Source organism: Triplophysa dalaica, chromosome 7, assembly GCF_015846415.1.
Source record: "Triplophysa dalaica isolate WHDGS20190420 chromosome 7, ASM1584641v1, whole genome shotgun sequence".
NCBI classification, from domain to species: domain Eukaryota; kingdom Metazoa; phylum Chordata; class Actinopteri; order Cypriniformes; family Nemacheilidae; genus Triplophysa; species Triplophysa dalaica.
The window spans coordinates 16694987-16707607 of record NC_079548.1 but is presented as its reverse complement, the minus strand read 5'-3'; the positions used below and the strand labels follow the sequence as shown (position 1 = coordinate 16707607).

At 44.2% G+C, this 12621-nt stretch overlaps 1 protein-coding gene across 4 annotated transcripts in view; it reads right to left on the bottom strand.

The window, feature by feature from the left end:
* The window catches only part of tnrc18 (trinucleotide repeat containing 18), a 53876-nt gene that overhangs the window by 20447 nt on the left and 20808 nt on the right, over nucleotides 1–12621 (bottom strand). For all 4 annotated transcript variants that reach the window (XM_056753903.1, XM_056753901.1, XM_056753904.1 and 1 more), the window contains exons 4-15: nucleotides 11891–11995; nucleotides 9299–11020; nucleotides 7260–7362; nucleotides 5707–5906; nucleotides 5039–5185; nucleotides 4672–4856; nucleotides 3692–4118; nucleotides 2121–3062; nucleotides 1688–1839; nucleotides 604–737; nucleotides 333–476; nucleotides 76–244 (exon numbers count right to left, since the gene is read on the bottom strand). In XM_056753903.1, coding sequence (XP_056609881.1) covers nucleotides 76–244; nucleotides 333–476; nucleotides 604–737; nucleotides 1688–1839; nucleotides 2121–3062; nucleotides 3692–4118; nucleotides 4672–4856; nucleotides 5039–5185; nucleotides 5707–5906; nucleotides 7260–7362; nucleotides 9299–11020; nucleotides 11891–11995 — 4430 coding nt within the window. The remainder of the gene's footprint in view (nucleotides 1–75; nucleotides 245–332; nucleotides 477–603; nucleotides 738–1687; nucleotides 1840–2120; nucleotides 3063–3691; nucleotides 4119–4671; nucleotides 4857–5038; nucleotides 5186–5706; nucleotides 5907–7259; nucleotides 7363–9298; nucleotides 11021–11890; nucleotides 11996–12621) is intronic.

The following is a 12621-nucleotide window of genomic DNA, read 5'->3' as shown; positions in this document are numbered from 1 at the left end:
GCAGCACCACAAAATGTCTGTTCAACAAAAACCTAAACGTTTGTTCAGATAGCTTTTGAAATATTCCACACTAACCTCGTGAGAGTAGCTCAAAAACGCCTCCTGCTCGCTCCAGCTCTTTTTTTTCTTCTTCAACCTCATGGCGCTGCTCTCCTCCTCCTCATCTCTATTAGAGGCCCGAAAGCGCTTCCTCAGCACCTCTCCGCTCTCCGAGTCCTCCGAGTAAAGCACACTTTTGCCCAACCTGCAAAAACACCACAGCGTTCAGCTTCAGGGTAGGCTCAGCAGAGCACAGCTGGGCCCTATCAGCGCCCCCAGCCACACACACTTACTTTGCACACTTCGAATCCAGCTTGCCAGAGGGCGGAGACAGTGCACACATGCCATGTTTTCTTTTTCGGGGACGTCCCGGGCCCCTGCGGGCTAAACTTCTGTTCCTCTCCTGCTGCTGGATCTGTTGTTGCTGACGTTTCTCTCTATGAATCACAGGCATCGTGAATTACCGATTGTTTGACTTCGTGGGATTATGTGAGGCAGGGTGGTTGCGCTGAGGCTAATGGAGTGGTGTGAAGAGAGGTAATGGGGTGTAATTGGGAGACTCACTCTTTGTCTCGCCGTCTCTGCAGTTTGACAAGCTCTCTTTGCTTCTCTTTGTAGCGCTGCTGCAGCTCGGCAAGCATGACCCGGAATACCACTTCTGCTGCATCCATTCCTTCCAAAGAGGATTTGGAGAACATCTGAGAAAGAGAGAGCAAGATTACTTTATGTGGTTATATGGGCTTAATAAGGTGCCCAGACACCTTAAGCAACTAGCGTCTTTATTGCTGTGTGTCACCCCCCTTTCTATGAAGTTGTTAAGTGACATTCCTAGTTGTGGTTGTCCTAATAACAGTTATACGCAAATGAGTAATCGTCCGCTGTAAGCACTGATGAGAGACTGATGATGTGATCTCCACTGACTTCACTCCCATTGGTAGTTGCATTCGAAAGTCACTTAATGTTTGCATAAACTTTGTTGCATCACTGGATACACCCACTTCCAGCTGTCATGTTGCTGAAGTTACTAAGCTCCCATTGAAATGAATGCAGAATGTGGCTTTATCACTTATATTTGTTGGCAGTGTGAATGGGTCTTTAGTGTTACAAGGCTGTTGAAAGCTAAAGCATTACTAGCTTCAGGTAGAATGCTATGTGATAGAATTTACTCAAAGTTGTCCTAAACCATTAAAAAAAGACTGTAAAAATAGTGCTCAATATACTGTAGCATATAGAGGGTATGCAATGACGTCACATTCCCACGTGAACATGCCGAGATACTCCCTGGGACATGCTCCCTTGAGTGGTAAAACACTTCAATAGGAGAGACAAGAACCTGGGACTATAACACGCAATTATTTGCTGAAATTACAAGCCGTTGGACACAACTGTGATCCTTACGACTACCTTACGACTTACAAAATAATCAGGTGTTCTTGGACAGTCAAATGTTGCACGGAATTGCATTTCCTGATATTGTAAACAGTCATTTTGTTGAGTGTTCTGTGCTTACATGGTAAAGTGACGACACATCCATACCCGCCATAGACATTTCAGAAATACTAGCAAAAGAGCAGTAAATGCAAAGCGAAAACCAGAGGTCTTGTTCTCAAGTTTAAAAAAAGCTAGAGTGATAAAAAGTCATGCATACAGGTTCATCTTTCTTCTGCCTCCAGCTGTATTTCTTGTTAGGATTGAGCTCTCGGGGGAGGCAGATGATAACCTCAGGTTGACACTCGATGGCCTCCAGAAGGATCTGCCTGCCAGCTTCCAGCAGACTCTCCAGTCCACAAAGCATTACGCCTGCACACACAAACAAGCGATCAATACCACCATTAATTACCTCCAGGCAGCCCCACATTCTCCAATAGATCCGTAAATATAGGCGGTTTCCTATGCCAGACTGCTTTAATGGGTTTGACACATTATTTAGGGAAAAAGACCAGATAGCTGCTTATTTATTACTTCTTTAATATACTACTTAACTCTTTAAAGATGCACAGTTCTGAAGATACTCGTCGAGGTAAATCCTGAGCTTAACATATATGGCTTTACAGCACAATAAAACGAACAAACAGACCTACCCTGCGTGTCTTCTCTTGGTTGCCTTTGCATCTCCAGCTCTGCCATCTGGCTAAGCAGTGCCATGCCCTCCAAAGCAGTGGACTCTAGGAGACTGACGCCAGGGCAGATCTCGGACCCAAAGCTGGACACCTTTGCTGCGACGGACACGGCTCCAGCCTGCGGAAGCTCACTGGCTGTAACCAAGGCGATCATGCCTGCCATGGGGTCTTCGGGCAGGATGGCCACCGGTGCAGGCTGGAGATGAGGAGGGCTGGTATTAGGGAGAAAGAGATTGTCATGTATGGACTCTAGATGTGGTGCATCAGGTTCTCTGAGGTCTATTGGGCTCTTCCTGTCGGAGAGATCTAGGGGTGGGTTTGCTGGTTGTATGTCACAAACTACAGAGCTTGCGTCAGTGTAAGTCAATGAGGAATGAAGACTAGTCGAGTCCTCGCCAGCTTCTGCTTTGGAGGTTCTTTCAGATTCTAGGCTGGATGAGTCGTACAGTCGTGGAGGGCTAGAGGAGATTGTTTCGATTTTGACGACCTCCCTGCTGTCCTGTTCTTGTTCATCCCGAGGTGGTGGCGTGATTGTGGGATGTGCCTCAGCTTGTGTAGAGTCATGTGTGGTTGGAAAAGAACCAAAGGCAGAATGAAGAAGCCTTGGGCTGTTTTGGCTCAGGACATTTTCAACCTCTACGCTTGGCTCTCTTTTGAACGCAGTGCTTTCTTCAATAGGCTCTGGCTCTGTAGACACCTGAAGCGGCTCCACGACCACTGGAGAACACAAGTAACGTGGTTTGACATCCAGGGTGGTCGGCAAGTGCTCGGAGGTCTCCGCCGACAAAGGCACGTCTGGCGCAAGGCCATCGGTGTCTGCGGCAGCGGCCGTCTGGAGGAGGTAGGGGTAGTGGCTGCCGAACGGGGCTGTTATCGATTGGTATGGGTAGCCAGGTGGAATTTCTGCCAAAGAAAGAAAAACAGAGCAGTTTGAGGGACTTGGGGTGCTTAGGCAAAGGCTTTATCTTGCCGTGACAAAGTGATTAATAACCCCACATGTTCAGGGGCTTTTCATGAAACTTGAACATGAAGCAAACGGACTCGTCACAAGCAGCCCAAAAGCCCTTACACACACACACACACAAAGTCCAACGCGCTCATACATACTCTTACATGTGCAAGCAGAAAATCTATTTATTCTGGGAACTGAACATTTTTAAAGGAAAGCCGCCAGGGGTTGTGGGTACAAAAGGTCTGGCTATCATAAGAAGTCTCTATACTAGTGAAGTGGCAGCTGGTAATCCCATATGCGAGAATATCCACAGACAACTCATTAAAACAGCACATTCTGACATGAAGAACCGTGTGGTGCCTTTGATGGGTGTCCTGTGTGGATTCTCAGTCCCGTCCCAAGCTTATTCCCCAAAATAGCACCAAGGTGATTAATGACTGTGCATGATAAAAAGATTTCCTTCCAGTATTTGATTAATATCTCTTTAAATGTTGCACAATGAATGAAACAATTGTGCGCTTTCAAAGTCTGTAAAGATTCAGCAGGCTCAGTTGAGTTGGGAACATGGCTAGACACTTACCAGGGTACATGGATGGGAAGGGAGCAGAAGGTTGTTTCTGTAAACCGAGTGATTCTTTCTCAGGCACTTCCACAGACTCTTCTTTGGGTCGGATGAGGGAGACAGTAGGAACTGTGACTGAAGCGGGGCGGACCGGGTGCGTGACAGGAGATGACGGGTGAGAGTAGGGCTTCTGAGGAAGGGTCTTCTCCACCTTGGGTCTGTCCTCGGATTTCATCGCGGAGACGGGTGAAGGCAGGGGGGCGACGGGCTGCGGCGTCAGGGCTTTGCTGTATGAGGTGGAGGGGGTCGAGGAGCGTGGTGGTGGTTTGCGCGAGTGCAGGGGCGGAGCAGGGATGACCGAGAGACTGGCTTTGGTTCCCTCGGATGTTCTCTTGTCAGGCTTTTCCTCCAAATCGGTCCTTGGTTGACTTGCATTTAATCTCTCCTGAATGAATAAAGGCATTGAGTAAATAATAAAGAACTCTAAAAAAATTAAATGCATTTTATTAATTTTGTATTATCTAATATAAGTCTGTTTACGTTAAGTATAACATAACCGCTTAGTATGTTCTTTTTTTCATACAAAGTCCAAATCTAGTTTGTTAATTAATCATTTATTTCAACATTTATGACACCAAATAGCAGACAACTCAAGACCACCCTACATGTTTGGTGGAAAATTGGTGGAAAACGGATTTAATCTGGGGTGACAAATATCAACTTACAAACAGTTCAATAGGCCACTATAGACTTCCATGGTAAAGGAAGAACGACAACAGAAACAAATGCTATACGGACTACACACCATCAATCCTCAGTTCCTAATAAAAAAAGCACTGTAGACTCGAGGTGAAAGAGTTAAGTTGTCAAGTCTTGTTGTGCGTGTGTATCATGCATAAAGCATTGGCGTCAATAGACCTTAAAGATTTCTAAATGAGAAACACAGGAGGCACCTTTGCACAACTATGATTACATTGACAGAGACGACAGACTCGTACCACTAGCTGTGCGTTCCTCTGCAGCTCTATGACCTGTGCGGTCTGGTGCTGGATCATGTAGAGTTCCTGTTGGCGCAAGAGCTGCTGGTGGGAGAGGAGCTGCAGCTGATGGGCGTGCTGCAGAGAGCTTCCTGCCTGCGGGTACACGGCCGACCACAGCGGGGGTCCTCGCTCCAACATCTCAGCTTTTGAGGGAACAGGAGGGAGACTTGAGCATCAAATATCCAGTATATTTGTTCTAATGCATGTTATGGAAATCACTCACTCCCACTCAATCTTGTAACTGTGAGTTATATGCATGCGTGATAAAATTAAAAGATTGGCAAGAGGAAAATATGAACAGAGACGGTGGGCGGACGGGACCCACCATAGTGCGGCAGATGCTCTGTCGAAATAACAACCAGCTGTCCGGTTTGCGGGTCTCGGGCAAACTGGTAAGGCGGGGGGATGGAGCCTGTCAGAGCTGAAGGATATCCTGGAGGCAGAGCCTGATGGAGAGAGGACGGACCCAGTCCTGTACACAACAGAGATAAGAAAAATGCTTGAGTTAACAGGACCTTCGGGTCACTGTACTAAGTGAACGCTAAAGAGTTAATCCTCAGAGAAACCATTCCAATCAACATCTCAACCCGTGTGTGGAACACGGGACCTACTGGAATTTCAGCCAAGAGTCATAGCACTTTAACTGCTGTGATTTTCTTAAGGTACTCTTTTGTTGTTTTAAGTGCAGTCTAGACTGAATTCAGTACGTCAGAGAACTGTGATGTTTTTGTTATTTTTGGACTGTAGTTAGAGAGGGAAACGGATTGTTTCTGAGGATGTCTAAAACACTCAGCCCAAATAAAACTCTTGAGACGTCTGGCAGGCCAACAGAGTGCCCTAAGGGAAAATTCAGGGCACTTAAAATAAAATTATGCAATTCCAAACTATGACCCCATAAAAATATATATTTCTCATTTAAAAAAGAAGCAGGTGCAAATGCAATTTTAAAAGGATAATTTTTACACAAAAAAAATGGGGGGGAAAAGTGGGCACCATATGGAGAGCCGGATAGCCACATGGAGGGGGCTCCAGGGCGGGGCAGCCAGGGGTGAGAGGCCAGGTGGGAGGAGGGGTCAGCAGGCCAGCGGCCCGCACCAGCCAACGTTGGTCCTCCGGTCACCATCAGATTGGGGTTCAGTCCACTAGCAGACACCATAGGTGGATGCAACCGATTGTAGTCTTCTTTAGTGTCACTGTGAAAAGGAAAACACATGATTGTTATCCTGAATAATATAAATATGCATTTATTGACAATTTCTACCAAAAGAACAAGACAAAAAAAATGTGTAAATGTCCAAAACAAGACTGATATGTGTCCAAAATCCAGCTAGCCAAATTTGACCATTAGGAAATGGGACATCATAGATGCTATAACATTTTAAAATTTGTGCTTATTTAAACCCAATAAGAGGTCCTGTGGCTGTTTAAGCCCAACGAGACACGAATCCTATGACTTACACTTTGTTCTAGACTTAAAGATATATGCAGCGAGCAGATCCCTGCTGAGAGAGCCAGTCACTTTTACAATCACTGATTTCCCCAGTGGGAAAGACCTCAAAATGAGAGCCACACTTTGAAAATAGGCTCATATTTGCTGACAATAGTTGCCATAAACCCATTCACTCTGAAGAGAACCATACTGAGAGTGTGAAAGCAAAAAGTTGCTCCGTTTAGCCAAAGAACATTATCAAAGAGACAAAATCCAATTGGACTGGCTGGATAAGCTTAGAAACGCTCGCTACAAAATAGATTATTTTAATAAAAGGGCGCTTTTAATTAGAAGTCTTGCTTCTAGGCCTCTTCAGAGCTACTTGAATATAGAAAATGTTTTTTTTTTTGGCACACATTAACACTTCTGTACTGGTGCTAAATGTCTGTCGATTTTAGACTAGCTTCAGCCCAGGCAGCATATCTTTAAAGATCCACACATTTAAGCTGTCACTGATTTGAAGCGAGTACCCTTCACAGCACATCTATGCATTAGCCGTTCATATCACCAGCTTCCACACAACATCCGGGTGTAAAAAAAAATAAATCCCAAGCTCTCTTTTTTGTCAAGCTCTGAACAACACTGTACTTTTGGAGAAAACTGCACAGTCATCCTATTCCATTTTCTTTCCGTGACGGACAGTCAGGAAAAACTCAAATCAACACAAGAGAGCCTACCAAACTACACACGATGAGAGCGGAAAATGAAGAGATATGGTCAGGCTTTTAACACAAAAATATCACTGTTATATTGTCCATCCATCGTGATTCAGCCCCCAGCCTCATCCGAAGCAAACATCACATCTGTGACCACACAGTTAAAATTCAAAGCCAATGAAACACAAACCCTTGAATAAATCGCAAATGTAAAAGTTTGGCCAACATAACTTATGGCACTCACAAAAAAGAGAAGGTCCCAGCATTCATGTCTACTTAACTAATGCTTCTATAAAACTCAACACGCAGGACTGAATTTGCAGCTTGACCGCTACTTGTTTCAACATGTTCTCTGAGTGCTCACGCTGCTGTACGCCAAGAGTTATGAAATCTCATCTTACCGTAACACTTTATCCTGATCACGCTCCAGACGTCCCACGAGTAGACGCTCGTCCCGGTGACGTGCCCTCTCGTCTCCCTGCTCCTCTTCTGCGTGTATAGGGCCTACACATTAGAATATTATATTAAGACCATTTGAAAAATAAATACATTTCCTAATTTAATAGACACTTCTGGAGAATTCCAAGCTTAAACTCTGAAGCAATCTTTGGTATGAACTTTTAGTATTAGTATTTGAGTATTAGGGGGCACACATCACATATTTTTTGCTACGTTGCCCAAGGTATTATACAGGAAAGAAGCAATACATAAAATATGTCTATGTAAAATATATCCCAAACTATCCGCCTCTACAGTTTAGCAGTTGCTCTGAATTGCAACTATGCTACATGCAACCCTATTACTTATTCTGACATCATCTTAAAAGCTTCACCATTTTATTTATTTATAAGTTTTACAAAATTGTCAGGTTTCTATACTGTATATAAAAACCTTATTTAAAACAAATCGATAAGTAATTAAAATATTGTTTGAAGGTTCTGCACCCAATTCCAGTACCCATTTGTTGAGAAAAGAAATGTACTTAATTTAAGTTTGCAGCCGGTGGTGGCTGTCAGCCTGTCAGGCTGTAAATTTCTTTAAATACACAGCTTCAGAAATAAGTCCTCATGCTAAAGGTGTTTATCAGTCAAAACACTGCATCTAAGACAGGCCCTTTACAAACAGTGCAAAAGAAAAAACAGAACGTATTTAGATGAAAGCGGCCATGCAATGATGTGTCATGCATTCTGACTTCTTTACAATGTTAAACGTGATGTCTTCTCATGCTTAACATGGTCAACATGTAAAAAAACGAGTTGGGCGTATGATGTGGTATTTCTGTCCTCAATACACTCCCCCAGCAATCGTTCAGGCTTCGGAAAGTTTTGTTTCGAACATATAAAACTGTTTCACAACAACTTTTCTTAATCCCTTATTGGACAATTCTCCCGGAAAAGCATGCGCCACGCCCACAGAGCAGGAGAAGGAGCATCCGCAGATGTCACTTACTAAATACTCTTCGAAGATACGAAGTGTGCAATACTACTCTATGGGTACAAAAGATTAATATGAGATTGGCAGAAACCCTGTGTGTTACGCCGCTTTAACATATCATATTTACAAGAAGCCACTGAGGTCCATCAATCACTTAACAATGCATGAAAACCACTGTAGTGTCAAGCGGTTCATACCATTTGAATGCAACACGTAAACCAATTATGAGAAGTACCATGTCACTAACAAAACTAAAAAGCTTGCGTTCAAAATATTGCATTGTATACAAAATAATAAAATGTAGAGAACGTCTGAGCAAAATTTAGTTTTGAAGTGTACAGAACCTCGTCAGTCCTGACACTCAGCGGTAGAGATATTGTGTTTTTCTGAAGCGAAGAGGGGAACGGAGTGCACACAGATCTCTTGTCATGCTCCAGGGAAAAGGTTTCAGTCTGTTTCCAAGGTTACCAAAAGCCTGTCCGACATGTATCCGTTTGCATCAAAAAGAGAGCAAATTGGTCAAGTAAAGCTCTGTCTCTAAAATGTATATTTAAACCTCTCGTCGCAAGAGGACAAATGTTATTACTGCAATTTACTTTCTCACATGAGGAGATAAATTAATGCCTTTCTCAGTTAAAGCCTCTCATTCGGCTTTCGTTTGCTAAGCAACAAACCTGGAGTCATATTAAAATGCAGTGCTTGTTTGCTACCTTTACTTGTGCTCTGTAAATTATGTTTATAACGCAGACGGACATGCAGTTTCTTAACACACTCCCTATGCTAACAGGAAACATTTGGGCCGAAGCAATAGGAAACCTCATGCTGTTTAAAAATGAAAGCCCATCTCTTCCTACACGCAGGAGGGAATGGCCTTACGAGAGCGTGTTCACATGATGGACTATAACAGCAGTTTTTCACTCAAGTTTCAAGTGCTCTTGAAACTTGAGTGAAACCCAACGATACAACTTTAACAACAATGCATTAAACAGATAAAAAAGCAGCACACCTTTGATTGTTCCCACAAGAAGGGGCCTGTCCCTGTCCGATATCGACCTGGACTTGCTGTTGTCCTTCTGTCGGGCAACCGCAACAGCGATGCCAACTGGGGGATGACGAACCTCTCCATCCCCTTGAGATGAGCTTCCATCTCTGCCAAAAGATTTGGCACTCTCTGGTCTCTCTGGTTCCCTCTTTAGCTGCTTGCCAGACTGCTGGGGTGGAAGATGCTGAATTCTAGACACTCCGGAATAACTGGCCTCCGGTTTCATGCTGCCCAAACCTCCAAATGGATTGCAGCTATCCGAACCGTGCCTGGATCCAGACTCGCTGGAGAAGTTGCCGCTGTATTTTATGAGGCTCTGCATGGCTGACACTTCCCCGTGGCCCTTGGGACTTCCACCGCTGCCCGCCGGTCTATGTAAGCCTGTAGTGTTCATCCGCTTGCTGTCTTCCTCGCCTCTGGGGTCATGGGCATGTTGGGCTGCCAATGCGGCCATGTGACTAGTAGCGTAGTTTCCCATCTCAAAAGGTTTCCATTTGGGCTCGGCAGAACCCAAGCCGTTCAGTGAATGTTGCTCTGGGTGGAGTGAGCCAGGATCCATTCCTGAGAACGGATGGGCAGACCTTTGAACCCTGTCTCGGTCTTGGCTGCGGGATTCAGCCTCAAGTCCCGTTCTGACCGTGTGTTTTGATGTAGTGTTGGTCGAGTCCCTGGCATCCGGGCTGTTTCCAGCTTTACTCGCGCACACTTCCAGATTCAAGGGCTTTTTCGTGGCCAAACCGTTTGACCTTATTATGGAGCCTTCTTCTCGTAAAACATCTCTCTTGAAGTCCCCGTGAGGGGGCAACTCACTCCTGATGTTGGACCGGCTATGGTCCATATGTGTTCTCTCATTCCCCACCTGCAGGGCAGATCTGTATGATTCTCTCTCCCTGCTTTTGTCATTTTTATTATCTCGAGCTTGGGAGGCAATTTGAATTGGCCCTTTTCGCTCTTCGTAAACCTCGACAGAAGGCACATAAGTAGGAGCTATCACTCTGTGTTCTTTGCCTGGCTCTTTAGCCGTAGAGTAGAGCGGGTACATGCTGGGTGGCATGTGGTGAGGGGGAGGGTATGTGCCAGAGGACACCAGCCTGGGCGGGAGATGGGATGGGTTGGGCTGCAGGGTAGAAGGACTGGCGTACGACACATGCTGATTGCCAGCTGACGTAGCGGCCGAATCGCATCTTTTCTGCTTTTCGGTGGAGAGGTGGCCCCCTGGTCGGCTGTTGTCATCATCTCGGTCTCTGTCCCTCCTCTCTTGTTCAACACTCGGGTGTCGGGCTGGCGTGCTTGAGAAACTCTGATGAGACTGTTTGGGTTTAGTGTCCATGGTGCTATGCGCAGGCGAGTGCTGGTGAAAGAAAGGCCGAGTGTGCTCAGCAGTCTTCAGGTGCCTCTCCGAGTTGCCAGATCTGCGTTCATCTTCCGCCTTGACATCCTGGGTGAGGTCCACCACACTGTGGGGCCGCGACTCCTCTTTCTGCCTCTCGCGTTCCTTCCTCGAGAATGAGTGGCCTTGGTCACTTTTACAGGGCTTGTCTTTTCCCAGCTCCCTGCTTGAATCTTTAGAGCTTTTGTGAGAAGGTAAGGCCTCCTTCTCCCTGGAGAGAGAGCCAGGCATGTGAGCCACTGGGCTCCTTGCCATTGCAGACTGGGAGTGCAGTGAACCTGGCAGGTAAAACCCCTCTGAGAGAACAAGAACAAAAAAAGACAGAGTGAGCCTGACAGAGCTAAAGACATCTGGTGGAAAAGATAAGACAGCTCAGAGGCCTTAAAGTGCAGAAAGTATATAAAAAAGATGGGCCATACTCTATTTAACTTGTTAAACACTTTAAATGAGGCAATATCTTGGAGTACAGCGGAGCAGAAATCAAATGAATTGAAAACGTTCAAGCACTAGTGGGGGAAGACTAACAAAGAAGCTGCTCTTTCTCTCTGCTGAGGCAGAATGAGGTCTAAAGTTTTACAGATGTGGTAATATTTTACTGCGGCACAAGGTGGAATTACAGGGCTAGTGACATGAAATTATTGCCAAAACAATTAACTAGATTTCAAGTAATATAATATATACAGCACATTACATTAAATCTAAGTCTATCTTAACACTCTGAGCATATACATTCAAAGAGAAATGGGTAACAAAATTACTTTTTTCATAATTTTTGACACTATTTTGTATAAAAATTGAAAACTTTGTTTTTATGACTTTGACATTTTGGTCAGTGCCTAATAAAATTGTTATAATGACAACCCAGACAGAACAGATACATCTGTAGAATGTCTGCTAAAGATCTGGAAAACATCTGCTGTAAAAACCCATTGGATAAACATCTTATATAAGGTATTCTAAATAATCTAAGTCATATCAGTTACATAATATAACCGGCACAATATAAACAATTATGTATTTTTTCACAAAGAACAATTTGAATTGCATTCTTGGGAGGAACAAATGACCTGGACATTCAACATCGACCATTTACTTAAATGACAAGTTGATATGATTACAAATCGTGATTATATATGATACAATGTATTACACACATACATACAGACCTTTTTGGGGGTCAAAGAGTGCATGTTGGCTGAGTTGCTGATGATCAAGGTGACCCAAGGGAATGTAAGGGCTGGTGTACAGACTGCTTGGCAAGTGAGTGAAACCTGCAAATGACAGAGTAGAGACATTACGTTATGCAAGTGGTCCAAACCATCACATACAAACACATACTTATCTCTAGCATTTGATGTGGCATTACTCACTGGCTATCATCAGACAAAACATACGCAAGCGATGGTAGGGAAATGATTAACTGGCTTTGCGTTTTCTTTAGTGTTGCTATTCCCTGGACACCCTCAGACCCTTCCTGGCTGTGCAGAAACGCTTCTTTTGTAGATGTCATTATTCAAAGAGAAATATACAAACACAAGCACGATCCAAAGATTTGATGATTTATTATAATATCACTTCATGAATCTGCTTCGTAGACAGAGCTGTAGCTTGTCTTGATCCAATCATAAAACTGAATTATTATAACTAACCGAAGCAAAGGAGAGAAGCACTTTTCACATTTGACATCTGGTCATAAGGAAGCGGCCATCCACACACTCAAAGTCAAGATTTCACCAAGGACAAAGCAACACAAATCTTTACACACATGAATTCACACTCATAACATCCCAAACATTGCAAATAGCTATAAACAAAAGCACAGGCACAAATAAACAGTGCTGTTGACACACAACATTATCCCACCTTGAAAAAAATAAGCTTAAACAAAAGACAAAAG